We start from the raw sequence: 18,802 nt of genomic DNA on the forward strand, positions 1-18,802 counted from the left end.
ACAGAAAGAAATTTCAAAAACTGGGTTTTTATTGACCCAAAAGTAATACAAAAATCCAAAAGAATGAATAAACTAGCTGGCCAATAAAAGAGGTCAACTAAATTTAATGATACAAAAGTGTAACTTAAACAAACTCAACAAAACAAAATGGACGACAATAACTAGACAAAGACTCCAAACTAACTAAACTAAACTAAACTTAAACCCCCTTGTATCCTCCAATCATAGATCAGATACAAGTTTACATATAGGATGTTCGTGTGTTTAGATCCAGTCTGTAGGACAGAGAACCTTATATGGTAAAACTTGAGTGTGTATCATAAAAATGCTATGCTTAGATCCCTCAAAATAAACTGTCAGCCATCCTGAACACATGTCTTCACAGCGTGCAGCATAGCGCGCGCACACAGACATTGTTTCTGGATGTTCTCGGAGCTTCCAGCAGGAGGCGCTGTTTGCTTCCAACGGAGCTGATCAACGTCACGTTACACCGGAAGTGAATCTGCTGTAACCTAGCATCTTACGTTACCTAGCATTTCTATTCATCATGGACATTTTCATAACTGAGACCTAGTTATTGGTGGTATTGTACTTGTTCTTTCTCTAGAAATCCGTCCGGACTGAGAAAACCGGAGCCGATTCGAGTTTTATAAACGATCTACTGTCAGAAGTTTGTTAAAATGAGGACTGTTTTAATGGTGGCAGAGAAACCCTCCTTAGCTCAGTCCATAGCCAAAATCCTCTCCAAAGGTAAGTACGACCTTATAACTACACGTTACAGCACATTGTGACAACCGGGTTGTTTAGAAAACGTCCCCGTTAGCTTGTGGAAACAACTTTGTCCTTAATATGTTAAAAACAGAAGGAATAGACTCAAAATCTCAATTATCTGTGAATTGGAAGTGAACATGTATGAGAACATGAAAACTGAGGACGTATGAATGGGACCAGTTAAGGAAAGGTGACAATAGAAATTAGGATAGACTTAAGATAAAGCGACTCTACTATTTATCAGCTGGATCCACAAGGAGCTGTCCTCATTCTGCATGTAAGTTCTGCAGACATCTCAGTTATCAGAGGTTCCACAGCCCTGTCCTAAATGCTCACAGTGTGGGGGGAAAGATTTTCCCAAACCGTCCAAAAGGTCAAATAGGATTTGTTTTTAAAGTGACACAGGTGTGTCTCAGTCTTTACTTGCATCACTCAACTGTGAGGCAGAAGGATGACTTCAAGTCCTCTCTCAGCATCACATTATTATCCTTTTTAAGGATTTCCTTCTGATCATTACCTATAAATAATGATGGCTATTTAAATTAGTATGAACCAATATGAGGTTCAGGAACGAATGTTAAGAGGAAGAAATCATTTTACAACCAAACTCGAAGGTCTTCAATGAACTGAATGAAACATTTCAGACTGGGTCATGAAGCCATGCAAATTTCCCTCCTACAGATTTATGTTTAATCCACTTTTAATTTGTTTCAATCTTTTTCTTGAGAATTATCTACGTACTTAGACTTGGAATTCATGAAAGGCGTCTCCCCTGCTGTGATGGTGTATATACTGGTCAACCAGACATAAACCTCAGGTTTAGTTTTTTTATTTATTTTTTTATTAAATACATGGCCTTGGCTGGCTCTCCTGTCAGTAGTTTAGTCAACAATTGATATTTTTCCCCCTGTGGATCTTCTCCAGGACAGCTTCCAGATTCAGCTCAAAAACTTGGGTGGAGTCTGACGGAGGCTGCTCTGGTTTTCTGCCGACGTTCCTCGTTAGCCAGTATATCTTAGCCTGATGCTTCACCAGGAACAGATGCAGCTTTTTTGTTGTTTTCTAGAGCCAGTTAGGGTAGCGGTTCTTCATTCTTGGTGTTTCGGCTGATAAAATAGCCTGCCATCCTCATTTGAGTGTTGACGAGGCAGTCATCCACCTGCTGCAGCGAGCCCGTTTGCATCTGCATGGTGGCAGCACTGTGAGTAGCTTTCTTTGATTTCTCGTGTGCTTTTGAACACCATCCAGCCACTGCTGCTGGGTGAGAAGCTGCAGGGGATGGGTGTCGACAACTCCATGGTCTCCTGGATGACTGACAGCTGGCAGGCAGGCCACAGTTTGTCCGTCTGGGCAGCGTCCTGTCTGACGTGGTGCTCCTCAGGGGACTGTGCTGTCTCCTTTCCACTTTCCCTTATACACCACTGATTCCCAGTACTACACTGAGTCCTGCCACCTTCAGAAATACTCTTATGACTCAGCGGTGGTGGGGTGTATAGGAGAGGGAGGAGAGGAGGAGGACAGAGCACTGGTGGACGGGTTTGTAGAGTAAACTGGCAGGAATCACCTGCATCTGAATGTCACCAAGACCAGAGAGATGGTGATAGACTTCCAGAGGAAGAGGACTCCTCTACCTGAATATCATGGAGCAGGAGGTGGAGGTTGTTGAAATATTTATAAGTACCTGGGAGTGACCATCGACCACAGACGGGACTGGAAGTCCAGCACAGATACTGTGTACGAGAAAGGGATGAGCAGGCTCTACTTGTGGAGATGTCTCACATCCTTCAATGTCTTTTATCAGTCTGTCGTCTCCAGTTTTCTTGTCTTTGCTGCTGTGTGCTGGGAAAGCAGCATCGGAGCAGCAACTCCAACAGACTGGACACACTTAGAAAGAAGACTGGCTCTGTCATCGGGTACAAACTGGACCTGGAGAGGTGGAGAGGAGGTCGCTGAAAAAACTGGTTTCCGTCATGGAGAACCCCGACCACCCTCTCCAGCACACACTGTCAGACAGTGGAGCTCCTTCTCCACCAGACTGAGACGCTCCGCTGTCGTACGGACAGATACAGGAAACCTTTTCTGCCACATCCCATCACTCTGTTCACACCAGGCTCTACCTGCTGCTTCTGTCCACTTACCCTTTTATTCTACTTCTTAAATTCTATTTTGGTTCATTTTTCTTACATTTGATTTGGCATGTCCTTATTTAAATTTTTATACTTCTGTAGCCAATTCTTCTTACTTAATCACTCGCTCTGTTGGTTTGTTGTACATTTTATTATTTTGTTTATTATCTGGTTTATAGATTTCATGTTTGTTTTGCTCCTTTATTTTGTTTGTTATCTGAGTCTTTATATCTATCTGTCTGTTTGTCTGTCTGCCGGATGCTGATGGCGTTACCATGACGACCCAGATAGGATAGATGTCCAGACATATTGATCAGATGTAATCATTCCATCTGATTTGAGACAGAAATCTGATCCATCTTTAGTCTGCATGTGACCTGAGGAATCAGCAGGGAGACATGTTTTAGAAAAAGGAACAAAATGAGGTGCAGTTGATATTAAAGGTTTTTAATTTCACATAAAGTCACGTTTTAATTCATTCTAAAACATTTTATTGTGAAATTCTAACATATTGAATAGGCCGCAGATCAACCTTTTGTTTAGATTTAATACTGTAGGTTTGGGATCTGGAGACGTTTTAACCATCAGAGCTGAAGATCTGAAGAGTTTTTATTACCCGTCTTCCTTCTTGTCTCCTTGTCTTCAAGTAAATATCTTCAACCTTTACCTCATGTTGCAGCTTATAGTGAGGAAAAAACTTTAAATTTACAGACTACTGTAATAACTTGGATTCATCTACGATCACCACTCTATGAAGTGACAGTGTTGACGTGTAGATACTTTAATCTTCTTTTTTTTGGTCTTTAGGAACTTGTTCCAGTCGAAAGGGGCTGAATGGAGCGTGCTCAGTGCACGAATACACCGGCAGTTTCCAAGGCCAGACCGTCCGCTTTAAGATGACTTCTGTTTGTGGACATGTAATGAGTCTGGATTTTATTGGTGAGGAAAATCCTTTTTACCTGTCATCTTTAGATATTTGGCAGAATGAAAATCAAACACTGAACAAACATACAATAATGTAACTGTCAACAAGTTTCATCTGGTTGTGCCCAAACAGACAAGTTGTTTTTATAAGATTATATCTCAGTAATCTCTGTACTTTCCGCCTGTTAAACACACTTTTTTCTTACTAGTGACTTACGTTTTCTGTCATTTCAACTGAAATCAAGCCGTAGATTATGGGTCAGCTCTGTGTCACTATCAGCCATGTTGCACCAGATTTCATCAGGTCTTCAATTAAAAACAGAATGCAGTGATTTGAAAATCTCACTAACCCATAATTTAATGTCCCCTGCACACAGAGATTCCCCCTGATTCTCTGAATCTGTAGATAATACTATAAACTGTTGATGGTGGGATCTTCAGAGTCTTCACAATTTTACATCGAGGAACATTTTTCTGAAATTGTTCCACAATTTTTAGACACAGTTTGTGTCAGACTGTTGAATCTGTCCATCGATCCATCTGAGAGACTCTGTCTCTCTGAAATCTTCCTCTTCTTCCCTTTGGCCAATTTAACCTAATTAGTTGTCAAATGCTCCTTCAGCTGTTTTTTATTTGTACCAGTTACTTTTCCAGCCTTTTGTTGCTCCTGTTCCAACGTTTTACAGACGTGTTGCTGCATCAGATTCACAATGAGTTCATATTTTCCATCAAATGGTAAAATGTCTCCGTTTCAACATCTGATTGGTTGTTTATCTTCTACTGGGAATAAAATAGAGATAATTTCATTCTGGTTTTAGTTACATTTTACTCAGCATCTTGATGTTTATGGAACTGGGGTTGTAAAAACGGCCTATTTCATGGTGAAACATTGATGTGCTATTTACATTCCCTTTGGAGCATTAGCATGTTTGATACATTTGTTATAAGAATAATAAATGTTATGGCTGTTGTAGGCCTTCGATGTTCAGGTCTAGATATGAATATAAGTACCAGGTGCTCTGCAAACCACCAACCAGTACAGAGACACACAAAGAGAAAAGGATGGAGACAACAAAGAGAACAAAACTCTGGTGAGAATAAAGAAAAAGTCATCAGCTGGAACATGCAGCTTATCTAAAAATAAAAAAGTCTGTTCTAAACGTTTGAATTCATTCTGAGTGAGAATTTTTCTAAATGTAGTCATAGACATGAAATATGGTTGGAATCCCTCATTTATTCTGAAAAGAATCAGGCGAGAAGCTAGAAAACAACAGATTTATAACAGTTTACAAACCAGTGATCCTCCTCTTTAGGCCGTATAATCATCTATCATTGAGTCCTGAAGGAGCTACAGAGAAGATATTTAGCTGCATTTAACTTGATTTATTAACACATTTCAGGCTAAAAGCAGCTTCATCAGACAACGTGCTGCTTCGCCTCTTTACTGAGCCGCGACCATAAACATCAGCACAGAGGAGGCACAGCTGCATTTCACAACACATCCAGTCAGATTAAATGGCTGAGTGCTTCTGATCCAGATGTGGTTCTTGGGATTGTCCTGACAGCTTCATGTTTCTCTTTCCAGGGAAATACAACAACTGGGACAAGGTGGACCCTGCAGAGCTGTTCAGTAAAGCTCCAACAGAAAAGAAGGAGGCCAATCCAAAGCTCAACATGGTGAAGTTTCTCCAGGTAGGCTTGTTTTCACACCGTGTCCCTCAATGAGTCGAGTCGGCTCATCTAACCCAGTCTCTGTCATCCGGACAGGTTGAGGCCAGAGGCTGCGACTACGTGGTTTTATGGTTGGACTGTGACAAAGAAGGCGAGAACATCTGCTTTGAGGTAACTTCCACAGATCCCAGGAACAACATTATGAATGTCTGTCCAGAACAGCTCAGGCCAGGAGCAGCTCAGATAGTCCCACTAATATGAACTTTAGTTTCTTTTGCAAATGATCGAATCTTGTGAAACACTGGATGAACGACAGTCTGTGAAGGTGCTTCAAGACTTAATATCACCAACCTGCATCTGTTAGTAAACCTCCGACCAGGCCTGATGAACTAGAATACCTTTTTCCAAAGTTAAAACAGTCACACCTGACAGGACAGACTGAGTTAAACAATGAGGATAAGAAGAAGAATCAGCTGCAGAGATCTACAGTATGATAAAATCAACACAACATATTTATAAAGCTGCAGCTGAGTAGATAAAAGTAATCAGACATTTTAGCTTATTTTGAATCTGATGCAGCAACACGTCTGTAAAACGTTGGAACAGGAGCAACAAAAGGCTGGAATGGCATTAGTACAAATAATAAAACAACTGGCAGCAGGTCAGAAACATGACGTGGTAAAAAAGGAGCATTTCAGAGAGGCAGAGTCTCTCAGATGGAACAGTGGACAGAGGTTCACCAATCAGAGAGAAACTGGGTCCAAACATTGTGGAACAATTTCAGGAAAATCCTCAAGGGAAAATTTTGAAGACTTTGAAGATCCCTCCATCTACAGTTTATAATATTATCAAAAGATTCAGATAATCAGGAGGAATCTCTGTATGCACTGGACAAAGCTGGATGCTGGGGATCTGGGGGGAGGGGAACGTTGGAACAGACAAAGTCGCTGTGAGAAACTTCCTGTTTAGCGGTGAGTGTTTTACTACCGGCTGTAGTAATAAACACCACACAGCTCTTCTAGGTCCAGCAGAGTCCGTGTCTGCTTCATTGCTGCTGGGCAAAGTGAAGCGAACTAACCCTGAAGCCAGATGCTGCTTTACACAGAAGTAGTCACCTCTCCTCCGCCTCCCAACCTTGGTGTGGAGGCTGAATGTTTACCAGCTGTTTCTATCAGAGTTTTTAGTGATAGAACAGACCAGAGCAGGACAGTAACAAAACCTCTAGATCTATTGCTTCAGGAGCAAAAAGACCAGACGGAAAGACGAGGAAAATAACTGGTTTTAACCCTGTAAATGCAGCCAACTAGGTTCGATCCTGACGTCTCCCTGACCCACTTTCTCATCTACCTGCTGAACAATAAAGAACACCAGAGCCCACACAATGGAAAAAATATAACAGTGTAAAAACACCTGTTTATGGAACACAACATACAAATAACATGCCATACACGTTTTACAGTTCCATTTGGAGATAAAGTAGGTTGACCAGATCTGAGTTGGTAAAAAACAAGTATGTGTATGTTGTATACGTGGCATCACGACCATGTGGGTAAATAGAAATGTGTCCACACACACATGCAGGCTACTGCAGTGTGATGAAGAGGCCGCCCTTTTTTTTTTTTCCCCCAAGATTAAATAAAGTGTGGCGTTAAATGTGTAAAAAAAATAGTCTGGCATTCAGTTCACTCAGTGGAGGAGAAGATCCGTTTTCATCAAGTGTCTTTCTGCTTTCTGTTTGGTTTTTGTCCCTTTATATATCAAAAACGTAATAAATATATCCTGCTTTGCACATCACACACTGAGCTTCCCATGCACCCCCACCAAGACCAAGATGGAGTTTTTTTCTGTAGTTTATCCGTGAATTTACATGTCGGTTTCTGCATTTTCTAAAACTCCATGAGGCCATCAGTCCAAAACATGAACCTGGTCTTCACCACATCTTACTGAGCTGTTTGTTACAGACTGTGGAGAAAGTGAGGGAGTTGAAACCTCTGACCAGGAAAAGCTGACCCATGGGTGCAAAACCCATCCGAGACTAAAGAGGATGGAGAGTTCTGCAAAAACACAAAGTGATGCTGTGTTACAGTTTTCTCCTGATTCTGAGTGGTCGAGAGTAGGCGATGTCATCACCAGGTAAATCTCTGCAGCTGCCCCCTCCCTCTCCTGTTGCTCAGCGTCTGAGAGTAATGATGTAAATGTTTTTCACACTGAAATGGAGCAAAATCTTGGACAAATTAAAAAATCTGGTTCAACGTAGTTTTTGTCTCTCAAAAGAAGAGAAGTCCGGGTAAAAGAGGACGTTTGGTCACCCTTTGATAAAGTATTTTATCATTTTATGTTTTGATGACGTCACAATGAATCCATTTAGAAAAGCCCGACCAGGCCTAAAATTCTCCTCCCGCCTCCTCACTGATCCAGTTTTACCTTCCTCATGAACTGCTCCTCCGACCTGCTCCCACCATCGGCCTTGGCTTTCTGCATCAGACCTGATCACTCGGGATGGAGATGAGGCGAAAGCAGGTCTGTCTCCTCTTTTCCTGGTTGCCATGGTGACCTGACGGTAACAGGGTCACACAGATGCTTCAGTAGAGCTGATTTTCTGATGAGAAATATAAAAATACCAAACTCTTGCTTTGTTTTAAAAGATTAATTTAAATCCAATCTTTTACTAGTTTTAGTAAACTAAAGACAGATTAAATAAATAAATAAAATATAATAATAATAAAATCTCCCACCTCCAAAACATGTATTATATGAAAAATATCTCATTTTCCTACTAGTTTTTTCCCTCTTTTTTTCTAATACAAACAGTGACATCATGGAATCAAATGGCATTTAAAGGGTTAAAATCATTTCAATAATTCCACATTTAGTTGTTTTTGATTATGACTGAAGTTGATTGAAATATTTGAGAGAAAAAGTTGGAAAAGAGAATCTATAATGTTTTTATAGATGTTTTTGGGAGAGGACTTTTTTCCACAAATGACCTGAAAGGGTAGGAAATTTAATTGACTGAAGTTAGAATAAAAAACGGTTAAAGAGTCATTTTATCTGATGAGAAGAGTCTTTACTCTGATGTTTCCGCTTTTAAATAAATCAGAAGTTTGGAAATTTGTGCAAATTAATTGATGATAAAACTAATAATTAGTTACACAGTTTTATTTTTTTTTTTATTTAACCTTTATTTAACCAGGTAAAAATGTTTGAGAACCAGTTCTCATTTGCAAACATGACCTGGCCAAGAGGCCCCAGCAGGAATAAATAACGTATATACATACAAACATGCAACTGTGCATACACAAGAACCACAATACAACAATACAAAAAATACACCTAACAACGCAGAGCAAATACAAATATATAAAAATGAAAGGGGTATGGGAGTAGGTTTCAGTATGTGGGACAGATCTATGTGAAAAGATAAGCATAAGTGAGAGTCAGCATCGTCAGCAGGAACAAGTGTCGACAATAATCTGTTGAAATCTCTGTCTAAACAAGGAAACAGATATCAGAGATGGAAGTTTAAGAGTGTTCTGCAGTGTGTTCCAGTCATTTGCAGCGGAAAAGTGGAAGGCGTTAAGGCCGAAAACAGTGGAAGTTTTGGGAGTAATGAGCTTAATAAATTCGGATGACCTGGTGTGATGAGTGCTGTGAGCGGAGTGGAGAAGGGATGACAGATAGAAAGGTGTCTTGTGCATGATTGACTTGTAAATAAAAAGAAACCAATGATGGAGTCGCCGGGTGTGAAGGGAGGACCAGCCCACCAATTTATAGAGATCACAGTGGTGGGTGTGGAAAGGGGCGTTTGTGGCAAAGCGTATGGCTGAGTCGTAGAGAGTGTCTAATTTTTTAAGGGCTGTGCTTGTTGCCATTTTATAAATGATGTCACCATAGTCAAGAATTGGAAGTAAAGTCAATTTGACTAAAGTGCATTTGGTTGCGTGGGTGAAAGAGGCTTTATTATGGAAAAGAAAGGCTAATCTGGCTTTTATTTTGGCTTGAAGATTATTGATGTGGGTGATGAATGACAGACATGAATCCAGCCAGATGCCCAGGTATTTATAGGAATTGACATATTCCAAAGCCGTGTCGTCTAAACAGGTGAGTATTGGTAGGGTGTCGGCACCAGTTTTCCGACTAAAAAAGGATGCACTTTGTTTTACTGGAGTTGAGGCGAAGGTGGAGGTTGTGGAAGGACTGCTCTACTGAAGTGAGGCTAAGTTGAAGAACAGCTGCTGCAGCTTGTGGAGAGGGGCCGACTGAATACAAAATGGTGTCATCGGCGTACAGGTAGATCCGCGAGCTGCCAGCAGCTTTATTTATGTCATTGATGTAAATGGAGAAAAGGGTGGGGCCCAAAATAGACCCTTGAGGCACACCTTTGGAGATAATGAGTGGTTCTGGCATGATATTTTCTGCTTTCACTAACTGGGCACGGTCAGAAAGGAAGCTGGAGAACCAGTCACAGCAGGAGATGGACAGACCGATATTGGAGAGCCTTCGTAGAAGGATCTTATGGTCAACTGAATCAAAGGCCTTGGCAAGGTCGATAAAGGTGGCTAAGCAGACCTGCTTAGAGTCTAGCGCTGTGATGACGTCATCCAGGACCTTCACAGTGGCTGTTATACATCCATGGCCAGGCCGAAAGCCAGACTGCAGATCAGACAGTGAAGATGGATGTATGGAATCACCTACATTAAGTCTTGAGTTGACAGAAACGTAAAGTTTAGTTTGTCTGGGTTTTCTTTCCAATTCTCCTCTAATATAAATAATATTGTCAGTTCTTCAGAACATGAGATTGAAGTAAAAACTGAGGCAGTGCTGCTTTCGGTTCCCAGGTTTTGGATGCCATCTTGCCCGTGATGAACAAAGGGAACGTCGAGGATCGGAACATTTATCGAGCCAAGTTCAGCTCCATCACGGACACCGACATCTGGAACGCCATGAGCCACCTCAGGGAGCCCAACCGGAATGAAGCTCTGTCCGTCGACGCTCGGCAGGAACTGGATCTGCGTATCGGCTGCGCCTTCACCCGGTACGCCGCTGCCATGTTTTTCTCATCATCGCTCATAGCTGTTCTTAAACCGGATCTAAACTTGTCTTTCAGGTTCCAGACCAAGTATTTTCAAGGCAAATATGGCAACCTGGACTCTTCCCTGATCTCTTTTGGACCATGCCAGACCCCGACACTCGGTTTCTGTGTGGAGCGCCATGACAAGATCCAGTCTTTTAAACCAGAAACGTTTTGGATCCTCCAAGCAAAGGTGAGGTGACCTCAGACTGCAGCATAGCCACCTGGTTTTTCTGTATGTGGTTTGCAGCCCTCTGTTTTTCAGATGATCCTGACCTGATTGAAAAGCTGAGGACCCTCACACTTGTGTGCTTTATTCTAAACTGGAACCATAAATCGATCCACTAACATCATTCCTAACCAAAGAAAACCTGAAAGTACCTGCTAAGTAGAGAAAGTCACTATAAATGAAGTTATGAGTCATTTTGCGTGGCTTCATCCTGGCCCTCGGCTTTAAAACTCTGCGCTGCTTTCACTCCTCCATCCTGCAGGGTGCATCCACATATAATCTGTGTTTTGGTCAGGTGTTTAAAGGAAAGGACAGTCCACTGACTCTGGACTGGAACAGGGTCAGAGTCTTCGACAGGGAAGTGGGACAGATGTTCGTCAATCTGGCCAAGACATCCAAGGAGGCCCAGGTGGGATAAATGTATTTTTATAGGAATCTAAACTGAGCCGACAGTGTTTAATAAGACAGTTAAAAGTTATAAACAACACAGATAAATTCAGCTTTTTCAAATTTTTTTTTTTTTGTAAAAAAAAAAAATTATTTTCTTCTTGTTGTGCTCTTAGTTGCTACTTTTAATATGGTTATTTAGGACCTTTATGTTGTAATCTTGATTTGTTTATAACTATTGTTTTTAGGCTTTATCTTAGAACTGTGAATCACCTTGAGATGTCGTTAGATTTTAAAGTCTGCCATACAAATAAAATGTATTATTACATCGGCTTGTATCTGGTACATTTCTGTCTGTTTAACCCTTAAAACTCTACTAGATCTCTGGTGCCCTCGGTAGTGTGTAAGTCTGGGGGTAAATTGGGGTGGATAGCTTACCCTTTAGGTGATCTATGGAAGTTTTCCAGGAGGTTTACAATCCAGCCACTAAATGTAGTTTTATTCAGAGACTCTATCTGGTAAATCCACAATGATCCATGATAACAGCATTATTTATCACATTTCACCATAAAAACATCACCATCACTACTATGTTGCTAAGAGACCTCTATTTAAACCTGGACATGATGATGAAGCCACTTCCTGTCAGACTTTCCACCAATCAGAGAGCTTAGATTGACGGTAACGTCCAATCAGGAGCAGCCAAAGATCAACCAGTGAGCAGAAAGTTCTATGTGTGTGTGAAAAGAAGAAAAATAATGCTCCTCTATGGCTATGACTCTATATATTTCTACAAAGTTCTCTTAGTAATAAATTCTGCTTTCTTCTTCTGGTCGACCTTTATGCTGCTAAATCTATTCATACATTCATTTTACATCATTTTACCTCCCAGTCTGACAGCTGCTACAGACTGGTTTATACTGGGATTAAAAGCTGCTACAGACTGGTTTATACTGGGATTAAAAGCTGCTACAGACTGGTTTATACTGGGATTAAAAGCTGCTACAGACTGGTTTATACAGGGATTAAAAGCTGCTACAGACTGGTTTATACTGGGATTAAAAGCTGCTACAGACTGGTTTATACTGGAATTAAAAGCTGCTACAGACTGGTTTATACAGGGATTAAAAGCTGCTACAGACTGGTTTATACTGGGATTAAAAGCTGCTACAGACTGGTTTATACTGGAATTAAAAGCTGCTACAGACTGGTTTATACTGGGATTAAAAGCTGCTACATGTAGTTTTATATTTAAAGGACAGGCGGAGCAGTTATAGATAAAAATGGAGTTTTAAGGGTTATTAAATGGACAGTGAGCTATAGGAGGAGCGCAGCTGACATATAAACTGATTCAGAGCAGATTAAAGCTGATTCATGGATCAGTAGATTTCAGTTGGTGTCATCTGCTGTTGTGGTTGGCTTCCTGACCAGATGTCACCTAATCAGACTCCTGTTGATCAGGAGTCCAGAAACAGCTGATTTCTGCTGCTCACATAGAAAACTACTTCACATCTGTAGTATTTATTAAGTATAGGTCACTTTTAAGCTTTGATACGAGCTCTTATTGGCTATCTTGTCTGATGCAGGTGGAGTCGGTGAGTAAGAAGGAGAAGACCAAACAAAGACCTCAGGCTTTGAACACAGTGGAGATGTTACGAGTGGCCAGTTCTGCTTTAGGTATTTGCCATTGATTCATCCTTTCATTTCACAATGGGTGTAATATTAACATTCATAGTTTTCTTGGGGTTAATGAAGTTAATGAGATTCCTGCTTTTGTTACTTCTGTACTTCTGTAAAGTTCTGCATGCTGGGCTCAACCTACGCTCCCTGGCTCGCCTAGAGTTAGTCCAAAATGCAGCTGCTCTGCTTTTAACTGGCACTGAAAAGCCTCACCCCCATCCTGGCAGCACCGCTGTTCTAACGTTTCATCCTACCCATCGAGACGTCCTACCTTTGTGCATATCAGGAAAGCGTCATGTCAGTGTGCAGTAAGGACACGCCCATAAATCCATGTTACGCTGTTCCAGTCTGTCTTATCAGCTGTTACTCCGTGTAATTTGTGGAAACTGTAGGCCCATATTTAAAATATTTGAGTTTTTCATTATTAAAAAAGCCTAAAAATAGAAACTGTCATTCATTTATACTTTTGAGGCATCTCACCTTAATACTTGGATGGGGTCTCACCTACACAAATATAGACTTCTGTATGAGGTAGCACCTTTTTATGGGGTAATTTACACTGCTGGATCATCCTACCTTCATAAATATATAGCGTACTTTTAATGGGTTAATTTAAATGTTGGATGCAGTGTGCAGTAAGGACACGTTTAGAGTCACAGCTGTACCTCCGTGTTGGGAAATAAACTTGTTTTTGTATATTCACATGAATGTTGACATAAATTGTATATTCTAAATTCTTTAAACTATTTTGAGTGTTTAATTATAATATGTGAACATCTACATTAACTAATGGACATTCTGTTTGGACATGGAAGCCCAGATCAACAGATAAAGCTATAAATTCAGCCTTCGGTAGCACGTTTTGACAAGGTAGCACGTTTCAGCAGAACACCGGCTGCCTGGGCGTTTTAGAGTTCATTTTAAGTTTTTTTTTTTAAATCTGTAAATAAAACGGCACCAAGATGCATTTCAGACCTTCACGCTCCATCCAAGGCACTGAGGTCTGTAGATCAGATCCTCCTGGTCCTTCCTAAATCCAGACTGAAAACCAGAGGTGACCAAGCTTTTTCAGTACAGGCACCCAAACTGTTGAATGAGCTCCCACTCCAGATCAAACTGGCTCCCACTCCAGATCAAACTGGCTCCCACTCCAGATCAAACAGGCTCCCACTCCAGATCAAACTGGCTCCCACTCCTGATCAAACAGGCTCCCACTCCAGATCAAATAGGCTCCCACTCCAGATCAAACTGGCTCCCACTCCAGATCAAACAGGCTCCCACTCCAGATCAAACTAGCCCCTCTCTGGAAACTTTAAATCGCATCCTAAAAAACACGTTTTTACTCGTCACCTCCCAGCTTGAGAACTGTGCATCTGTTTGTCTTTTAATGGATTTTAGCCTTTTAATTCCTTTATTGCAGCCTATCTTAATCTGTTGATTCCTTTTACTGCATTTAATTTATTTGAGTGTATTTTAGTTTTTAGATTTCTCTAGTATATTTCAGATATCAGTGGATTCTTTTTTCTCAAGTCTTTTTGGAGTGCAGCTTTTCTGGCCGTGTGTGGAACCTCTCTGTGGTTTATCAGTTATATTGTAAATGTACAGCACATTGGTAAACATGTGTTTTTATAATGTGCTATATAAATAAAATGGGTTGGATTATCTGGGAACATGTGGCAGCATTAAATCATCCGTCACTAACAGATGATGTTTAAATTGAACACTCCTGTTTTCATCCTGCAGACAAACCTCTGAGATGTTTTCTCTCCTCCACATTCAGGCATGGGTCCCCAGCATACCATGCAGATTGCAGAGCGCCTGTACACACAGGGCTACATCAGCTACCCTCGTACGGAGACCACCCACTACCCAGAAAACTTTGACCTGAAGGGAACCCTGAAGCAGCAGATCAACAACCCCATCTGTGCAGAGGAGGTCAGGGCTCACGCAGACACTTATTAAAGGAAGAAAATACTTTTCTCTACTTTCCAATCTGGATCTTAATCCCTGTCTAGATTTGATCTACTGTTAACGTTTGTGTCTGTAATGCTGTACTTTCCCTACATGCATGTACTGTATATACACCATATATATTGACACGTCATTTCATAACGAACGTAGTTCCTTAATATTTTCTGTCTCGTTCACATTGACGACCTCATCAGCTGCCAGGGTGTTGCGTTCACTGTACAGACGGTAGAGCTCAGTGAAGGAGAGGAGGCGAGATGGTCAATCCACACTGTAACTGCTGGAAAACAGATGCTGCTGTCTTTCTTTAGTGATTTGACCAAAGCATGTGACAGACATTTCTTCAAAACCTCCTTCAAGTCTTGTAAATTCTCGGACTCGGGACGCAGCATCTAAGTCCTGGTCTGTGGTTGCAGGTGAATGCAGGTTTGTTTTCCCTCAGGTTAAAACTCTGCTTGCTACGGGGATAAACCGACCCAGGAAAGGGACTGATGCAGGAGACCATCCACCTATTACACCCATGCACGCTGCCTCAGAGGCTGAACTGGGTGAGTCTGGAGCAACGAGAAAAACATTTTTATCTGAGAGGAAGAAAAAAAAACAACACAAGCCTGATCAAAGAAAATGCTTCCTCATATTTTAACTGCTACATGGAAAAGAAATGAACACAAGATTTTTCTAAACTATCCATTTTGTTTATTTATTCAGTTTATTTAAATGGGACAAAGCACATTAATTGACATTTCACTTTGAATTTGAAATGTAAATGTGCCAGAGGTAGCAAATGAGCTGCTTTTCATCTGCAGTGCTTTGGCAGGTCAACACAGCAACATACAGTAATTCCATTACAATAAAAGAAAACTATATTAAAATTACTGGTGATATAAAACAAGTTTATTACATTATAATAAAAGTTATGTAGACTTGTTACTCATGAATGTAAGTTACTTTTAATTCATTTCTTGGGTTGGGTTGGTGGTGGGGGTGGAGCTTGTCCCAGCTGCTGTCAGGTGAGAGGTGGGGTCCACCTTGGACAGGTGACAACATCCGTCCCAGAGCCAATTCAGAGCCACCAGTTAACCCAGCAAGCATTCAGCTGTGGCTGGCGGGAACATGTACAGTACATCTAGTCCCTGCATATTAACTTCAGCGTTTTCCAGCCTTTTACCAGGTTTCTTCCTCTTGTGTTCTTCAACAGGAAGTGACGGCTGGCGTCTGTACGAGTACATCACGCGTCATTTCATCGCCACCATCAGTCAGGACTGCAAGTACCTACAAACTACTATAGACTTCAGGATCGGTACAGAGGCCTTTTCCTGTGATGGGAAAACACTGATATCCCCAGGTAAAGCCACAATTCTGGGTTCTGAGTTTTATTAATGGCTTTGCTCAAAGAAAGTAATCGGCATTACAAACACGTGGATATTCAACCCTTGAATGTATCACAGGATCATCTGAGTTAAGCTGTAAAGAAACGTTAAAGTTACACGTTGCTCTCACTGCTTCCTTTGAAAGGAGGGGGCAGTGACATGGATACATCCACCCTTCGTTGTCACAACCTGAGTTTGTTTGATATTTCAAAATGCAAATCAGATCAGAATGTTGTGGTTCAGTCATTTTTCTTTTACAATGAAGACTGCTTTAACTCTCAGGTGAACCGGTTTCCTTCCCCTGAGGTGGAACGAAACAGTTCTTAAAGGAGGGTGTCCTTAACTTAGAAATGATAAAAACAGACTGATGGATCCATCAGAGGCCACTCAGGTTCAGGTCTAGTCTTTGAAGACGGGGATCAAACTCCCTTAATCTTTAGATCTTTAGACTAATCTTCATCCTGAGAAACTTTTCCACCAGAAATAGACATTTTATCAGTATCAGTGTGCACATTAGGTGCGTGCACATGCACATTGGTGCTTTAGCTAAAAACACTTCAGCTGATTACAAGAATCCGTGCTGGGTTGTTCACAGTTTCCAGTGCATGAACTGTTCAGTCCTTCCATCACTGAAGTCTCGCAGCAGCTGTAACTGCGTCCCGCTGTGTGTTTCCACAGGTTACACCTCGGTGATGCCATGGCAGGGCATCCCTCTGCAGGAGGCCATGCCAGTGTGTGAGCGTGGAGATGTTTATACCGTCGATGAGATCAAGCTGGTTGAAAGGCAGACTAGCCCACCCGACTATCTGACTGAGGCTGAACTCATCACACTCATGGAGAAACACGGCATCGGTACAAACACAACCCTGGTTATCACTTCTAAACTACAGTGTTTTTAAGGGAGAAAGCCACCTGAGCTAGTACCAGCTTCAAAATGGGATGAAAGTACCAGCTCTAATGGAGTTTGGATGAAATCTGATCCTCATTGTTGTAAGACTGCTGGTTTTGGAGGTTAATAACAGTGAGAGTGGGATAGAGAAGGGTCAGGGAAGTAGAAATAAATCTGCCTTCAGAGTTAGACACATCAGCTGGAAAAGGGGTTATTATATAAGCACTATGCAACTTTTTGACATAAAAACTCTTTCTGTCCTTCTGACCTTAGAGATGTGTGTTTCTGGCTGATTTTGATGGCACGCTGGCATTTATAGGGTGTGCAGAATTATTAGGCAAGTTGTATTTTTGAGGATTAATTTTATTATAGAAGAACAACTATGTTTGCAATGAACACAAACTAGCAAAGCTGAATATTTTTGGAAGTTGGAGTGGGGCTTTTTTAGTTTTAGTATCTTAGGAGGATATCTGTGTGTGCAGGTAACTATTACTGTGCATAATTATTAGGCAACTTAACAAAAACCAAATATATACCCATTTCACTTATTTATTTTCACCAGGGAAAACAATATAACAACTCAAAGTTTACAAATATACATTTCTGGCATTCAAAAACAAAACAAAAACAAATCAGTGACCAATATAACCACCTTTCTTTGCGAGGACACTCAAAAGCCTGCCATCCATAGATTCTGTCAGTGTCTTGATCTGTTCACGATCAACATTGCATGCAGCAGCAACCACAGCCTCCCAGACACTGTTCAGAGAGGTGTACTGTTTTCCCTCCCTGTAGATCTCACATTTGAGAACCACAGGTTCTCTATGGGGTTAAGATCAGGTGAACAAGGAGGCCATGTCATTATTTTTTCTTCTTTTAGACCTTTTCTGGCCAGCCACGCAGTGGAGTACTTGGATGCGTGTGATGAAGCATTGTCCTGCATGAAAATCATGTTTTTCTTGAACGATGCTGACTTCTTCCTGTACCACTGCTTGAAGAAGGTGTCTTCCAGAAACTGGCAGTAGGACTGGGAGTTGAGCTTGACTCCATCCTCAACCCAAAAAGGACCCACAAGCTCATCTTTGATGATACCAGCCCATACCAGTATCCCACCTCCACCTTGCTGGCGTCTGAGTCGGAGTGGAGCTCTCTGCCCTGTACTGATCCAGCCACGGGCCCATCCATCTGGCCCATCAAGACTCACTCTCATTTCATCAGTCCATAAAACCTTAGAAAAATCAGTCTTATGATATTTCTTGGCCCAGTCTTGACGTTTTATCTTGTGTGTCTTGTTCAGTGGTGGTCGTTTTTCAGCCTTCCTTACCTTGGCCATGTCCCTGAGTATTGCACACCTTGTGCTTCTTGGCACTCCAGTGATGTTGCAGCTCTGAAATATGGCAAAACTGGTGGCCAATGGCATCTTGGCAGCTTCATGCTTGATTTTCCTCAGTTCATGGGCAGTTATTTTGCGCCTTGTTTTCTCAACACGCTTCTTGCGACCCTGTTGACTATTTTGAATGAAACGCTTGATTGTTCGATGATCACGCCTCGAAAGCTTGGCAATTTTAAGAGTGCTGCATCTCACTATTTTTGACTTTTCAGTCCGTCAAATCTCTCTTCTGACCCATTTTGCCAAAGGAATGGAAGTTGCCTAATAATTATGCACACCTGATATAGGGTGTTGATGTCATTAGAACACACCCCTTCTCATTACAG

At 41.4% G+C, this 18,802-nt stretch overlaps 1 protein-coding gene across 1 annotated transcript in view; it reads left to right on the forward strand.

The window, feature by feature from the left end:
* Positions 1-498: 498 nt before the first annotated feature.
* top3b (DNA topoisomerase III beta) overlaps positions 499-18,802 on the forward strand; it is a 29,680-nt gene continuing 11,376 nt past the window's right edge. Inside the window, exons 1-12 of the mRNA XM_041998786.1 lie at positions 499-750; positions 3,705-3,836; positions 5,407-5,513; positions 5,589-5,663; positions 10,331-10,527; positions 10,600-10,756; positions 11,088-11,201; positions 12,766-12,856; positions 14,640-14,794; positions 15,270-15,375; positions 16,026-16,172; positions 16,876-17,049. Of these exons, the coding sequence (XP_041854720.1) occupies positions 681-750; positions 3,705-3,836; positions 5,407-5,513; positions 5,589-5,663; positions 10,331-10,527; positions 10,600-10,756; positions 11,088-11,201; positions 12,766-12,856; positions 14,640-14,794; positions 15,270-15,375; positions 16,026-16,172; positions 16,876-17,049 (1,525 nt within the window). The 5' untranslated portion in view covers positions 499-680. The remainder of the gene's footprint in view (positions 751-3,704; positions 3,837-5,406; positions 5,514-5,588; positions 5,664-10,330; positions 10,528-10,599; positions 10,757-11,087; positions 11,202-12,765; positions 12,857-14,639; positions 14,795-15,269; positions 15,376-16,025; positions 16,173-16,875; positions 17,050-18,802) is intronic.

The sequence above is a fragment of the Melanotaenia boesemani genome, chromosome 11 (genome assembly GCF_017639745.1).
Source record: "Melanotaenia boesemani isolate fMelBoe1 chromosome 11, fMelBoe1.pri, whole genome shotgun sequence".
NCBI lineage: Eukaryota > Metazoa > Chordata > Actinopteri > Atheriniformes > Melanotaeniidae > Melanotaenia > Melanotaenia boesemani.